Source organism: Falco peregrinus, chromosome 1 (genome assembly GCF_023634155.1).
Source record: "Falco peregrinus isolate bFalPer1 chromosome 1, bFalPer1.pri, whole genome shotgun sequence".
In the NCBI taxonomy this organism is placed as follows: Eukaryota; Metazoa; Chordata; class Aves; order Falconiformes; family Falconidae; genus Falco; species Falco peregrinus.
Genome location: NC_073721.1, coordinates 89,998,288 through 90,014,475, shown reverse-complemented (window position 1 = coordinate 90,014,475; position 16,188 = coordinate 89,998,288). Strand labels below are relative to the sequence as shown.

The 16,188-nt window shown below is 44.5% G+C and overlaps 3 protein-coding genes across 3 annotated transcripts in view; 1 reads left to right on the top strand and 2 right to left on the bottom strand.

The window, feature by feature from the left end:
- TUNAR (TCL1 upstream neural differentiation-associated RNA) overlaps positions 1–1,691 on the bottom strand; it is a 161,895-nt gene extending 160,204 nt beyond the window's left edge. The window contains exon 1 of the mRNA XM_055793894.1: positions 1,285–1,691. The gene's annotated coding sequence lies outside the window, so the exon portion shown is untranslated. The remainder of the gene's footprint in view (positions 1–1,284) is intronic.
- Positions 1,692–6,545: 4,854 nt separating this feature from the next.
- GLRX5 (glutaredoxin 5) lies at positions 6,546–14,714 on the bottom strand. Its single transcript, XM_055816718.1, has 2 exons — positions 14,341–14,714; positions 6,546–8,681 (listed from the first exon to the last, which is right to left on the bottom strand). The coding sequence occupies exons 1-2, from the start codon at positions 14,648–14,650 to the stop codon at positions 8,503–8,505; spliced, it is 489 nt and encodes a 162-aa protein (XP_055672693.1). The 5' UTR covers positions 14,651–14,714; the 3' UTR covers positions 6,546–8,502.
- Positions 14,715–15,383: 669 nt separating this feature from the next.
- SYNE3 (spectrin repeat containing nuclear envelope family member 3) overlaps positions 15,384–16,188 on the top strand; it is a 94,559-nt gene continuing 93,754 nt past the window's right edge. Inside the window, exon 1 of the mRNA XM_055816180.1 lies at positions 15,384–16,068. The gene's annotated coding sequence lies outside the window, so the exon portion shown is untranslated. The remainder of the gene's footprint in view (positions 16,069–16,188) is intronic.

The following is a 16,188-nucleotide window of genomic DNA, read 5'->3' as shown; positions in this document are numbered from 1 at the left end:
TGAAAAGCAAAGGTATTTGAACAGGCTTGTTTTGGGCTATTTTATTGCTACTATGCTCCTTCCTAAATTGCTCTTCCTAAAAAGAGGCTTTTTCAGTATTTTCTTCTGACTTCCTGCTGCTGACACACCTAACAACCACTGGAAAACATTGTTCCTCAGCCCCTTCTCTCCACAGCTCCTTCCTCATGCCCTGCCAAATGATTCCTCATGCAGTAAAAGCCCCCACAAAGTGTCAGCTGAGCTTTAAATCATTTATTGTTTGCAAGCAGTTGAAAAAACCCAACAACCAGTTAAAAAAATCATCCTACCTCTGGCCATTGAGTTGCTGTCAATGATTTAGGAAGAGAGGAAATGAAATGCAGCACAACAGATATAGTCCTTAGATTCCCATAGCACCGGCCTCCCTGGAGGGTCCACACACGGCCTGGCTGGGCCACCCTCCCCGCGGACGGCTCCTTCCTCGCCTGTCCCCTTGCCGCCGCCGGCCACGCTCACCTCAGCCACAGAGCTGGGTGCAAGGCACTCATAATGGCGCCACAGCAGAACGGCAGCTGCGCTTCGCGAGGCCTGCTAAGCCACCCAAACACCTGCAGCGGACTTGCTTCCTGCCTCTGCACCGGAACGCAGAAAGACCTAATTTTGGTAATACCCACTGAGACAGAAAACAGCTCAGGTAGACTTGGGGAATTGGAGCTGCTGATTTATACCACATATAAAACCCCAGTTACTGTCTGTTTAAGCGTGCAGAAACGCCAGAGACGTAAGCCCTCCTGCAACTGGGGAAAAGGCCTTCACTGAACTCTTCCAGTAAATATTCTGCAAATACCCACTCTCATGCCTTCGTGCTGCCACAGCCCCTCCCAGGGCACCCGCTGACCTGTTCTTTCCTGGCCAGACATGAAGCCTTTGAACCCAACCAGAGGGTGCTAATGAAACACAAATCAACAGAAAAGACAGCCACATCCATCTGACCTCTTGCTCTGCTGAGACACCCTGGCCTGGGAGAAACCCAGATTCCTCTTGGCCACCTCATATTTTCCCGCCCTGAGCAGGCTGCAGACCCACACGCGCACCGTGGCCCACCAGCGCAGGAGGGAGGTGGGTGCCTTGTGCCCCAAGGGCAGGGGCGAGGGTGCTGTGGAGCTGCGCGCCCTCGGGGGCTTGTGGCACCCTCTGCCCTGCGCACCCCGCACCCGCCGTACTCCAGGGGCGAAAAGGCATTGCAGCCCACGCTCGGCCCGGCGAGTCCTCGCGAGGGAGCGACAGAGCCGCCCTGGCACTTACCTTTCCCAGACACGTGTATCTGGGGACAGGCCGCCTCAGAGGACGGCAGAGGGAAGCTGGCAGGCAGCGGGTCCCCGAGGAGCCCCGGCGAGCGGGCGCGCTGCTCCCCGCCCTTCGCAGCGATGCAGCGGGTACCCGGCGAGCGCTTGGCTTTGGCACGGTGCTTCTCAGGCGGTTGCTCTGATGAGGGCAATGAGCTGTGAAGCTGCTCCCCGCCTCAGCGTTACCATCTCGCCAGCCACGCAGTCCAAGGAAAAAACATCACCTTCAGGCACTAGCGTCATCTCCATCGAGGGCATAGGGCTGTCTGTCTGGGAATGGCATTGCATACCAGACCGGGATACGCTCCGGATTCAACACTGGTACCTTCTCCCAAAAGAAAACGAGGACTCCAAAGAATAACGTGAAACACAGATGGAAAACAGGGAGGACCGCATTGAAAGATGCTTCTGGGTCAGAGCTGTGCCGCTTCCCCGGTTCAACAGCACCATCTCCTGGGTGGCCTCGGCCACTCCACCAGCAGCTCCCCCCGAGAGCATCTCCCCAAGGAGACCTTCCACAACCCTCTTCTGGAGCCACCTAAAATGTTTAGGTTATTTGCTTTTAATTGGCTTTCCTTTCAGGCAGCATCAGTCTTTGTGCACCTGTTCCCTTTCATATTTTATTGCTCGTTTCTCACTGAGCATCACAGACAGATGAGTAAACGTGAAATACTGAAGAATCCTAGATTCTGTATATTTTTAAAAACAGCAGTACAAAACATTCTTAAATTCAGCCCTAAACCTGATTTATTCCAAGCTGCGAAGGTTTTAACATGTACCCAGTCTTTATGGAGTGCATTTCTTTGAAATAATCAAAAAGCACTGCTTCTCAGAGAATGCCTACATTTTCTTTAAACAAACAAAAAAAAAACCAAACCCAAACCTAAAACAAAACTTAAAAAACCCTCCATCCCTAAATCTACTGAATAGCTGTTTAGAATTTAGACAAGTGAAATGGAGGATAGGAACAGAAACATGAAATTTCATAGTATTACCATTCAATGGGAAAATCTTGTCTGACAAGTAGTATTTCAAAGACACTCATCGTAGTGTGTATTTGAAAGCTCTAAAATGCTTGTTGAGACATCCCTGTACCCATGTAGCATGTGTTTTTCACTCACTAGATCATAGGTTTAAGACTAAAGGCTCCAAAACTTTATTCTCTCTATAGCTGTTACAGTACAAGTAGTAAATAACTCTGTATTTCGGTTTATATTAGTCTGCAAAACAAAGATTCACATTCCCTACTTCACTCTTTTGAGGCTGCATTCTGCATAAAATCTTTCAGACCTTAAAAAATGTACTTCTATAACAAGCTTAAAAAGTGCAATTCCATGGTTTTTTCTCTAATTCAACACTCTTCCAGAGCCCCTTTTGACTCAATTCACTGGTAGATGCCAAGTTAAATTTTACTCATCTTTAAGAGATGCCAAGTATGCCTCCTGTGCGAGCTTTAGATTAGAAAAGACAACATGTAATCACAGACACACATACCAGCATCACAGTGTATGTACAGGAGCAGTCTCATGGCTTTTTATGTGAGGCAGCTGCAACAATTTTAAAAAAATAATATCACTGTCCCTCTGTTGTTTGTTAGAATTAACTTCTTTAACTGGCAAAGCTGTTTCAAAATTAGTGTTGAACTTGGCCCTCTGATCGTACTTTGAAAATTATAGCATATATTTCAACAGCTAGAGGAAACTCCCTCCATCTTCAAGGAAGTCTAGTTTGTTTATTTACTTTGATTCAAAAGGTCTTAAAACATTAATACCAGGTGAGAATAAAAGTCACCTTTAAAAGATTTTCTTTCTCCTTGAGAAAAAAGCACAAGCCAGCAGCCTGCTGTCCTGTAAGCAATTATGCTGATTAATAAGTGATCTTCAAAACTGTGAAGATATGAATGCTTGTCAATTACATACAGCACTGTACGTTCCTCTCAGCCATGCACTACAACTACCATGAATTCTATACAGTACGATGGTCTTTCTAACTAAAACTACCTTTGCTCCTGGCCTACTCCCTTACTTCTGGGGAAACCAGGCATGAGCAAGAATCTGCATAATAAAATTGTAAATCAGAATCTCTTCCCTCACTTGTAAATCAATCAGGGTATACAACATTGTAATTCTGGTTTTGATACTTTTAGTACAAGAACACAAAGAAGCTTCTCAAGAACCATTCAAGAAAAAAAAAAAACCAACCAACAAAACACACACAAAAACCAGTTACACATGACCTGGAAACTACTCTGGTTTTCCCCCACCCGTGAAACAGCACAAACTGTTGAGGTTCTTGGTTTTACTTTAGCTTAAATCAGTTAAAATTTGAATATAAAATGTGAGTTTTGGCATATACCTTTCAAAAAACTAACAAAAAATATTTGTTGAAAATAAACCGTGAATCCACTTAGCTACTTCAGTCCTATTACCTGTGTAACTAAAACCTGTTTTTCCCAAGAGATACATCAGGATAGGCCTCAAGTAGTTAAATCTATCAGGAGTTTCTATAGCCATGATCAGGCCATGTAAGGACAGCAACGCTTTAAGACAGAACTATTCAACAAAACAAGCAGCATCCCCACAAAAAGTCAAAACCAAATAACAAACAGCCTCTTCCAGGGCAGTGTTTTCATCTCAACGCTTTCAGTCAAAAAGCAAGCTCGACCCACCAGCACACTTATCAATCGAAAACCTTCCAAGTCTCCTTAACTCTCCTTATTGTCTTTCCTAGTTTGCTCACAGAAGCTGGTTAAGAGGTAACATATCCTGAAACTAATGAGCAATTTTTTCTTACACAATCCTGTAATACGGATATTGAAAAACTCCATCTAAGAAGATCTGGTTTCTGCAGAAGGAACATGCAAACCAGATTAGACAGGGATTTATTGCTCAGGCTGCCAGCTCTGCTTTTTAATATTGCCCTTCTTAGGTGCAGGCATTGACAGGGCCTTGCTAGGATTCTTGGTGCCAGCTCAGGAGAGATTTTTGCTGGCATGATTCTTTGATTTCACATTCTCATGCTTGATTGTTTTCTGCGCGCTTTGTTAGCATTGACAGGCTCCTGGAAAAACCCTGGCAAAGATCTCTAGCCCACTTTGTAAAGACAATCACAGAACTCAACATGAAAATAAGCCTCCATATCATCAGACCCAAATAAAGGCACTTCAAATATTTCATGGCATTTAAACTGTATAAACTTCTTTAACGTAGGCAGGCAATGGAAAATATTGACCATATCTGAACACTTGCCAGCAAAATTAAAACAAGGAAAAGGTCATTAGGGCTGAGAAACAAGCTTACCATGTAACCCATTAAGATCTTTTGCTCAGGGAAACAACTTTTGGTTGAACTGGAGTCTCTGAAATCAGAACTAGCAGCTCACTAACAAGTGTTTGTAACATGCTTCCTTCTGCTTCTCACCACCAGGACCAATTCAAGAAAAGCAAAGAAACCCTTCTCTTTGGGGAAGAGTTAGAACAGTGGATTGGTTTTGGAATACAATCAATCTCATTTACTTAAATCAAACCACCTTGCTTTATAGGTGAGAGGCGAGAAGTGTTACAAGTTGCAAAGGATTAGCTTAATTTATGATCTGGTGAATAGGTTGGTCCACTCAGCTCAGCCTTTTAACTACAGCAGCAGCACCAAGGGCATCCTCAGAATAAAATGTAAATAATAATGATAATGGTTTCCATTTGGCAAAGATTCACACTACAACCCTATAATAATAGAATAACAGTCATACATAATAGTTTACATGCAATCACCTTGTTGTAAGCCCTCAGCAGTGCAATACAGCCAAAATGAGACAAGAAGAGTCTCACCAGAGAAGCAGCCAGCCAGAACACCTGCCTGGTACAACATGCTACAACACGAACAGCAGGAACTGGACCAGGTGGTGTTTTGGAGCTGGCAGCACCATACAACCAACTTTGATCTGTAGAAACCCTACAGGTGGCAATGCTCATGCACAGCCCTGACACCTGCCTTAGTCTTACCCCAGCAGATGAAACTCAATACCAGGTAGCTTTGCTCCATTGTTCACCAAAGATGTCAAGGGCAGCTTCCCATCTTTCCTCTTGGCTGTCCTTCTCAGCACCTTCAGCCAGCCTTCCCAAGCATGTTCCTGAGCACTATTACCTCTTTGGTCATCATTTTATTGCAGAGTAACTGGCGAAGAACAAGCAGCAGTGCCAGTGTGTTTGCCCTCCCATCATTCCCCTCACATCCCGCAACAAGCTGCTCCTCCTGCAGGGACAAATCACCCTTGACTGCATAGAACCCTTCACATCATCTCAACCAGGGACTCCTCATGGACCTTTCTAGCTAGCACCAGCCCCCCACTACTCACTCAGCACACCCACTGATTTTTCACCCCAGAGTCCATATTATCAGTTGCCTTCTCTCATTGCCAAAGAGCACAAGAAAAGCAGGTGCAAATCTCTCTATGAGAGGCATGATTTTTTTCTCAAAAAAATCAGGTCATTTGCTGCAGCAACCCTTTTGGATTGGAAGCATGTGCTTCCTTTTGCCTCCAGTTTGAGGGACAGCAAAAGTTGATGCGCAATGCAGAATACTGCCCACCTTCTAAAATTATCAACCTGACAACTACTTTCTTGGGGAAAATACTCTGTGTCAACTCCCAAAATAAGACTCTCTGTGAGCATCTGAAGTCTTACAATTTAAGTAGACCTGTGGTTCTTTTTATTACAGTTTCATTAACATGAGCATTTATATAGATGTACTATGCAAAACAACTGCTTGCACACAGGGCCTGGAAAGATATGGACTGCACAGGGATGCAGGCAGAAGTCACATTTTATGTCCCTACTCTTGTGGCTTTGGCACAGACACTTTACGGTATTGCTGTTGCTGCTACTTGTACAATGGCAACATATTCCAATTGATAGAAACACTATTATATACGTTATGCAAAATTTTAACCAAATAATGGAAAACTAAAAAGGCCACAGGGAAGGAAGTACAGGAAGTAGAAAAACTTTCAGTTTTGGTAAAAGCAGGAACAAATGCTGGGGAAAAAAAATTTGCTGCTTGGAGGAGAATGACCTTACAATGCTACAGTTACCTTATGTTAAGCTACTAGCAGATAGTACTGAAAAATACTCAGCTTTTGAAGAAGAATAAAGAATAGAGCTCTATGAAACAGCAGATTTGGGGGTTTTTAATATTTTTTTTTAGTAGTCAGGCAAAGAGTTAACCATTGAAGCAGAAAAGGATTTTTGTTATTTATTCTGTTTACTGTGTACATCCATTTCAATAGGTCTTTTGACATGAATAACCGAAGACTTCTGAAATTCATTTATTTTACTAAATATTTGACATGTGGAATGGAAAAAACTACTTGTGAAAGATTAGCCATAAGAAATCTTATTTAACTCAAAGAGAGGTAATGCTGAAACGCTCTGAACCAACCTTCATCTCTGCCTAAAGCTTTGCATTTCATCAATGTGATGTGGTATACAAACACAAAAATCTTTCACTCATGTCTCCCTGCCCAACAGCCACAAGTAACAGCCGCTGGATGTAACCTACCCATACTCAGTGGTCATTCAGTCACCTCCACCAGTACTGGCAAGCTGTCCTGAACAAGTGAGTACACAGAGAACATACTCGTTATATTTAATACTGGTGATACCAATTGCATTAAAACTGTACGGTGAGCTTACTGTAACCACTTTGGCAAATACTCTGAAGAACGTACCAGTATAGTTTCTCCACTGGACAGCTTGCTCAAGTGGACAGGAGAGATTTAGAACTGAACTTCAAATCTCTCTTGTCTACAAGTTCCAGTCCTGAATTCCTTTTCCCCTGACTATTCATAATTATTCCTTTCTCTAAACCACACTTTCTATTCTATGCAGTGGAAAACATTTTAGGTTTCAAATCAAAAGTAGTATCAGTTTCATTAATCATTTAAAATACAGAGGAACTATTGTGGACAAAAAAAAAAAAGAAATACAGTTTATTTCAAATCATTTGCCTAATTCACATGCAAACTGGTTTGTATTAATAAAAGTAAACTGCATTTAGAAACAGTTTGGTTAGCTTTTAACCTTAGCAGTATTGCTGTACAGCTGAAGCTACACTGGTCAATATAATTTGTTTTGACTTAGGGAACTGTGGTTACATAGGTATTAAAGACTTTCCACAAAGAAATATTTATCTCATCAGTAGCCCCTCTGCTGCACTCATCTATGCGAAATATTTCATCTGTTAATCCCAAATTTGAAGACCATATTCTTTGGAGCACTGCAGTCAGAAGAAAATACAACAAATATAAAAAGATAACTTGGTAACTAGCAAATAATACAAGATTACAGTAGTAACTGAAGTATTCTCATGTACTATTTTAGGCTAGAACACTGAAGCCTTAAACAATTCCCACATTTTAGCACTGACACGGAACTGCAATACACAAAGTACATAAGCAGGGAGGAAAGCTGCTTTGCAAGAGGTAGAAAAGGTTTTATAAAATCTTTAGGCACAATTCTTAGCAATCTTTTAAAAGCCATCAGAAAGTTACAAAGTAATAATGACCATTATACATATATTTGTACAAGTCTGTTTATTTTTACCCTTTGGAATAAAAGTTATTATTTCATGCACTCTCATATAATCTTTTTTCTCCTGTATTGTTTGAAGACTCTTTTTTCCTATACCATATGTGATTACAGAAGTTTTACAGGCTCTCAGGAAGTCTTATCATCAGGAGTTGTTCAGCAAAACTGATGCACTGTTACTTAATGCTTTTTCAAGAGAAGCAAGGGAATGCATATGCTATTTGCGTAGGTTCATGTATCAAAGAACAGCAAAACACACACTCAAAATCCATAAAAATATTATTCATTCTTTTGGTTTACTTCCACTTCAATCAAGAAGAGAATGCTTTTAGAAGTGAACTTTTTCTTTTCTAAAACACAAATTTCCACAAATGTATGCTTTACAGTGCAGTGCTTATACTCAAATTTTCACAATATCCATAAATCAAAATACCAACATCACTACATTTACCATGAGCTAACAGACATTCACAGATAAATCTTAGTGTCAGTTCAAAAAGATGCCTTCTTTGAGCTGAAGTACATAAGGCTTTACTGGTAACAAGTTCTTATCGAAGATTTGCTTTATTCCTGTCACTGTATCTTTTTTTGCCCATTTTACTTTTTGTCTTGGTCTTTTTCTGCATCCAGAAGCGCTGAACGGATTCCTAGCTTCTTCAGCTCTTCTACGAGATCCCCATTCTGATGCATCTGGAGGAGTATATCACAGCCACCAACAAATTCACCATTGAGGTACACTTGTGGGATGGTAGGCCAGTTAGAGTAGTTTTTTATTCCTGCATAAGGAAAAAAAAAAAAAAGTATTAAAGGTTTTCCCCTCCTCTCCAAATAGAATGGTATTTCAAACAGAATACATTGCTTCTACCTGACAGTACTACTGACATTTTCATTTCTTTCCCATTAGGGCAAAAATTTATATAGATAACAGGAGCACTATGAGTAAACTACATTAAAGTTAGGTTTAGTTCTCACTCCCATTCAAAGATGGGGGTTGAAAGATACGGAATCAGCGCTTATACTGACCTCAAACAAGAGCTGGGAAAACATAGTGTCTCTTTCCCTCCCAAGTATGATTTTTCAATCTATTACAGAAATGGTAAGTTCTGAAAAATATTGAGGACTGTTTACATTCACTTATCCTTTATATTTCCCAAAGGGATTTTAAAATACTTTATGTTCTTCTGAATTCACACAATTATACTTACTACTGCAAGTTCAACTGCATGATATGTTTGCTTCTCTAGAAGCCTTATGAATTTCAAATTGCTTTATCTTTTACTGCCAGACCTTACAGCCCATGGGAGGGGCACAAAGGCTGAAGTCTCTTTAAAAAAAGCACTCATTAAACAAAACAGCTCGAGTGACAATTATGAATTATAGAATTAAAGTTTAAAACTGTACTCCATAGAAGACAAACCTAAGACCATCCAAAATATTAACTCATCAGCTGGTATAAACTGAATCCCAACTTGTACTTAAAGACACAAAATTATACAGAAGAATCATTAGATCTAAATTGCCACTTTTAAAACGACCCTTCACACAAAGCCATTATTTCTGTGGCAAACTAAATTGTACATCTGCATGCTCTTATACCAAGCCCTCTAGCACTTTTTTAGATACCAAGTTTTTATTTCAACACTTTTGTACATTTTCAACATGCAATGCCTGGAATTTTTCTACCAAAGGCACAAAATACCATATAGCAAATTTAAGCCTAAAGGCAACAGAAATGTCTTTTCAGATCATCAAAGTCCATTCACCTTGGAAGACAACCCTCTAAACAAGCATGTACTAGCTTTAGCACAGGCTGTCAAAGTACTAACAACAAATACTAGACCTGTGTAGCAGAAAACACAGGGGAATTTGCTTTCCCCTTAGAATACATTCTTTAGAGATTAAAATGTTAAGGTAAACCCCAAGATACTTGATGTAAAAAAAATAACCGTGTAAGCAAATTATGCTTACTTTATTGGAACTTAAGACACTGTATTTTAATAAATATGCGCAAGTGCATAAATACACAATGGGATTAAGATTTTAATGCATAAAAAATGAAACAGAGCTAGTAATTCCCCTTAGTTAAATACCAGTGTGTTAAAAAAAATAAATCCACTAAAATAATAGTAATCCAGAAAAAAATAACATTGTTGTGACAAAGTGTTCCTAACCATTAAGTACAAGATCAGCAAGATTTTATTCTGACTTCAGATTTTGTGCATGGACAACCAATGCTTCCAAAGTCCAAAACAGCAATTTTAGCATATAAATCAAGGCCAAAGGAACTCATAACCATCTAACCTAATCTCCAGTATCACTACCTGTAACTACTTCATTAGTATTTCATTAAAACCTCTCTCAGTTGTTTAGATACCGCTTGCAGAAATTTTAAGTTTTGATGTCAACTTGTGTTTAGCAGTACTTTTCTTAAACCCTTCTTGGCCTTTAAGTACTCAGAACAGCTCAAACTGTCCTAAAAATCTTTTAACCCATAATCCTTGTGATGAAAAACTTGAGTCCCAATATTAAGGCATGCTTAAGGATAACCCTACTGCTCAAAGAAGACACTGCAAACATGAAAAAGGGTTTGGTTTTGTTAAGATATGGTAATGCTAAACATGAATTGAGAACCAAGGGCTCTGCATCATAAACCTACTGCTAATAAGCATTCCAGGGTAGTATTTACACTAATTTTTCTTTCACAGAAATATTTTCAAGAGCCCAACTGCACGTACATAGAAATGCTGACAGTACTTTCAAGGATGTCTCCAACTTCAGATAAAAATATGAATACAACCCAGGCTAGCTGCTCCGTGTGCTGTATTTCATGCATTGGACAAACTGCTTTAAATGCCTTCATGCTGGGGCACAACCAGATTACAAACTGAACACCTGAACTGGCTAACCAACTCCTAGCTTAGTAGAGCAGTCACTATGTCAGTAGTGCTAAAGCAAGTTAGCCTCGTCTATGCTCGCTGCACTCGGAATGCGCTGTTGTGAATCCCTCCACAGTACAGACAGGCACCCCATCCAAAGGGATCTCCTTTCCCCTCCCTGCAGATTAACACTTCCCACTGTGCTTCAGAAGCTGCAGCTTCTGCCTTCAACCACTGTTTGCTTTCTACAACCACCCTCCACAGATCAGGTTTACAGTTTGACAGCTGGGCTAGCACACTTTAAGGTGACTGTGAAACCAGAATCGGTGCAAGGGGTACCCAGCGCACTCCCACCCCATTTCCCCAACTCCAGTTACCAATTCTCATCCTCTTTCTTGACAGCATGAACACTAATGAACAATGGGCCACATCAAAGAACTGACTCAAGCAACCACTCTTACTCCTACCGCAGTTTCTCCAAAAAAGCTGCATGTTTTCATGAAGACCATTAGTACAAGTGCAAACATGATTTAGGGGAGGCTAGCCCAAGGGTGGAAGGAAGTATCAAGATCATTCACTTGGCAGCATCCCATGCTTAGGTAATGTAAAGCAACAATGAAAATACCCAAGGGTGAACTATCACAACAATTCAAACCAGTTTAAACCACCACTTTTCCAGTATGTCATCCCAAGCTTCTCTGCCGCTGCAGTGACCTGAACCACCCTCATGTTGTCCATCAGCGGAGAGCAGGATCACTTCTGGAACAGACAACTTAGACAAAACTTGAATTGCCATGGAGTCCAAGAGTGCCAAGGTCTCTTAAAGCATCTTCAATACAGATGGATTTGTGTCAGGGAAACATAGCTCAAGTTCAGATAAATTACATGAAGTACCAACAACTATCTAGTTTCACAGATCTGCATGTGCTTTTAGGTGAAAAGGCAAGGTAGGGGAGTTGTTTTTGTTTTACAGCTTGCCATATTTCAGCACAGGACATGTTTCAGCAATCAAACTGTAACAACCAGAAGGTAAGGTGTTTCAATAAATACAGGAAAGAAACCAACCAGCACTTCAAACATGCCTGAATCACCACCTCTCCGACAGCCTGTTCTTACTGCAAACGTGTAATCATACATAATATGCAAACATTTAGAATCATTGAATCATTTAGGCTGAAAAGACCTTTAAGACCATCAAGTCCAACAGTTAAGTTACGTTCATGAAAATTTTAAAGATATTTAAGTTACGTTTTAAGTTAATCTTATGCAATTTTTTAAGCTAACATTTTAAGATACTAAAGTTATGCTCAGGTGAATACAAAGCTAGTGACCAGCTCACAGACAGCAATCTCCTTGCAGATCAGTCTTTAGTTGTTGTATTTGATATGTGCACAGCTAAAGGTTCAGCATCCCCTCACTAACCCCACGCAGTGCAGATTACGTCTGCAGAGAAGGCTTAGGAAAGCATCACATGGGGTATATTGAACTTTTCAGCACCTGAGGCCAGATCGCAGAGGAGACAAAGAGGGCCTTCAGGCAGTCACTGCTGCATCACACTTGGAAACTTACAGAGCTACAGCTTCTGGCAGCCCTGCCCTCTCCTCTGCCAGAGACTGTCATCCACAGAAGCAGGCACACACTGGCTTTTTAGGGTGCAGTAGGTAATACAGCTGAAGCAGTATGTCAGCCTGCTGGCCTTGAAAGCAGCTGTGTTGTTCCCCAATTCGTCAAAGCTCCATCTCTGGTTCTGGCTCTGGCACTCACCTCACAGTACAACAACCGAGTTCAACTCATATGCCCAGTGATCCAGTTAATAAGCTGAGCTGGCTCTCCATGCAGTCGGACAAGTGCCAAAGCTGGTGCATGGCAGGGAACAGAACAACTTTTTTAGGCACCTGAGAACCTGCAGGATATTGTGCAAGGGTACGCTCTGTTACTGCATTCAGCATGGCTTAGCCAAACAGTCCGGATTAAACCACTAATTTCAATTTAAAGCTCAGATAGCCAGGAGGGAAATAACCTCTCAGATCACCTAACACAAGCCAGAGTTCATGTGGAGGAAAAATGTAATGTGCTCAGAAGGGAGATCTTCCTGTTACATAGGAATAAGAGACTATATATTCACATAGTCAAGTCCCCAGAGATTATAACTTAAACACACGTTGCCTGCTGAAGGACTCACAAAAGCCCTCTCAACCAAAAGTGAAATGCTAATGGCTTGATTTCAAGGTTTTATTTCCTCCTGTTTAGTTTGAGTTTGTTCTAGTAAATTCAGATACGTAAATACAGTTTAGAAAACTACCATGATGCGCTCATCTACCAAAGACAGTAGATTTACTTGAAAACCAAAATTCTTTAACAAAAAATGTCATCACGCACAAATTTCAGTATTTAAGCTCTTATATCAGCTATTACACCTGTGAACTGAAAAGCAACCAAGGATTAAAAAATCAGCTTTTCAGCTAAAAGCTGAAGAAAAACTGACCCAAGTCCAATGATACCAAAACCACAGAAGAAGGAAATCAATCACCTGGCACCTGCCAGCATGTGGCTTTAAAGCACATTTTAGTGTATTCTGGACAAGGATTGTTAATGCCATGCACCTGCATGACAAATTGCTACACACTATTATTTTTTTTGTTGTTTTAAAACTTTCTCAAATAGCCACATAAAACCTCAACAGTAAGCTATGCACACTGAATAGGCAAAGAAGGCAGAAAAGCATTACGAGAACAGAGTACTAGCCTTCTACAGCTGGCAAAAAAGCTTCTATAGAACTGCTCCTACCACTTAGGCAGCAATGGTAAAACTATTACTAAATATTTCTTGTGCAAACGATTAGCATAATTTTGTAATCAAAAGAACCCCAGAGGGCAGTGCCAGCAAGGAATCAAGTGGTACAAGTCCAAACCATTCACGGAATTTCACCATGCTGTTCACGGGGAAGAAATGATCTGCTAACGAAGTATTTCAGGGGTCTTTTAAGGCAGCTTTGTATTTATTAACTAGGCAAGCCCGTGCAGCACAAAGAGCCTGATCTCCAAGAGTTACCCTGTAAGCTAAAAAGGCATTCGGCTGATAACTAAGACGCTCTTGGACATAGTAAGGGTTAGGGAAACCAAACCGGGACGTCCAGGCAGAGCAACCTTAACAGCACATCCCTGTGATCCACTCCAAACTCCCAAACCTCGGCATGCGGGCCTGCTCACCAACCCAACCCAGCCCAACGCAACCGAAAGCCCAAGCAAGCGAGGAAAGCAGGTGACACCCGGAGAAGCGGGCAGGGGCTGCCACCGGGCGCCCCCCAGCCCCCGGGGGGGGGTCAGCGGCGCCAAGGCAACCCCGGCCCGCCAGCAGGGTCCCACACGCCGGAGCCTCCCGAGGGCCTTTCCCACTGGAAAACCGGTACGTCGGGATTACGGCTCCGGCCCATAACGGCGGCGTTTCAGAGGGAGCAGCCAGGGCCCGGCTCGGGCTACGCGCAAGCCCCGGCAGCGGGGGGGCGGCACCCAAAGGTGACCCCGGCAGCCGCCGCGCCCGGCCCCGGCCCGCCACTGACCTTGGCGGAGCTCGGGGTCCTGCAGGACGTCGTGAGCGCGGTAGTCCTCCACGCCGTGCAGGCGCAGGATCTGCACGACGGCGTTGCTGAAGCCGCAGAGCGGCTGCGCCGGGCTGCCCTTCATGAACACCACCACCGGGTGCGCCCGCACCAGCCGCTCCACCGCCTCCCGCGACCCCGAGCCGCTGCCGCCGCCCTGGGCCCCGCCAACCTCGTCGCCGCCCGCGGGCGCCTGGCTCAGCGGCCGCCCGGCCCGGCCCCGCGCGGCAGCGGCACCCAGCCGCCAGCCCAGCCGCACAACGCCGCTCATGCTGCCCCACCGCCCACTGCCGGGCCCCGCCGCGCTACGCCGGCCCCGAGCCAGCGCTGCCCGCCTATTGGCGGAGAGTGGGAGAGATCGCGGGGGCGCGTCTCCTCCGCATAGGCGCACTCACACGCCAATGAGCAGCGCCAACCAGTACCGCGAAGATACAGAAAGCCTCATCCCACCCAGCAACCCCGAGGCTAGCTTTCCTATATGCGGAGGGAACGGCGCCTCTGATGTTGTATTGGGAGAAGCACCCGTCAATCTAACATGGGCTGGTTAATCCCCGCCCTCTCCGCGTTTACGATTGGTCAGGCTTCCCCCGTGCGGTGTTATGCTCGGGACGCCCCGGGGCTGCGTGGTTAGCGTTGAGTTCCTTCCGCTTCCGGGTAGCGGCTGCTCGTGGTGGCGGGGCTCGGTGCGCCTCAGCCGCCCTTTGCCTGCCTGATGCGCAGCGGCGGGATGGCTGTGCCGCTCTTCCCCGCCGTGGGGCCGCCCGGGCCCCCCGTCCTCCCCGCCGGTTCCGCGGGGCGGCAGGGAGGGGAGGGCGGCGCGGTAGGGGGGCCCGCCGGGCGGCCGTCGCCGTGCTCAGCAGCTCCCCTCGGGTCAGGCGTGCGGGCAGGCCCCGGCAGCGGCGCGGGCTGAGCGGAGCCGGGGGAGCGGCGCGGTGCGGGCTGGTGAAGCCAGGGGATGTGCCCGGCGCCGCCTGCCGCGGGGGGGGGGGGGGGGGGGGGGGGAAGTTGCGGTGGGGGCTCGGGGGCGAGCCGGGCGTCAAACCGGTGTTGGACGCCCAAACGAATCCCGGGGAGAACGGGGCTGTGAAGGGGCGGGCTGCGCTGGTGTGTCGGCCGCCTGGGCTGGGCGAACCTTGCTGGTGGGGCAGCATGCTCAGGTGTGCGACTTGCAGCGGTGGAAGTGTGTCCTCAAAAGAGCGGCGCTGTTGAGTCGGCACCTTTTGTCACCGTAGGCAGCTGGCAGTGCTGGATGAGTCTGTCTCCTTGGCAGCTTTGGCTGTGTCTGACCTGTTTGCCTTCACTGGCTCGGCTTTGGTTGCTTTTTTAAAATGGAATGAAGCAGGTTGTTTATATCGCTGAGAAACTAGCAGGTGTTTGCATGCTTTGCTTTAGTGCTAGGAGAGAAGAGCCGAGCAACCGGTAGCTTTGCACAGCTTGATCTGTCACTGGAGCAGCTGGCAGGGGTGGCAGCAAGATGAGGAGGTGGGAGCAAGGTTGGGCTGGGTGGCTGCATGTGCAAAAGGTGGAAGATACGCAGAACTGCCCAGCATCAGCCAGAGAAATGCTGAACTCGGAACACGTACTGCAACAGCGGTGTGTACAGCCAACTTGGAGCTCTTGGGCAGACACCGGATTCTTTCCAAGAACTTCGAGCAGAGCATGGAGGTCTGCAGCAGTCAGGTCCATCCTGTAAGTAGAAGTGTTGAAAAGTTTTTTGACTAAACCACACTCTATCACAAATGACAAATAGTAGAGTATTTCTGAGTGTTAATTTACACTGCAGCTTTAACGTCTGGACTTCTGGTGTAC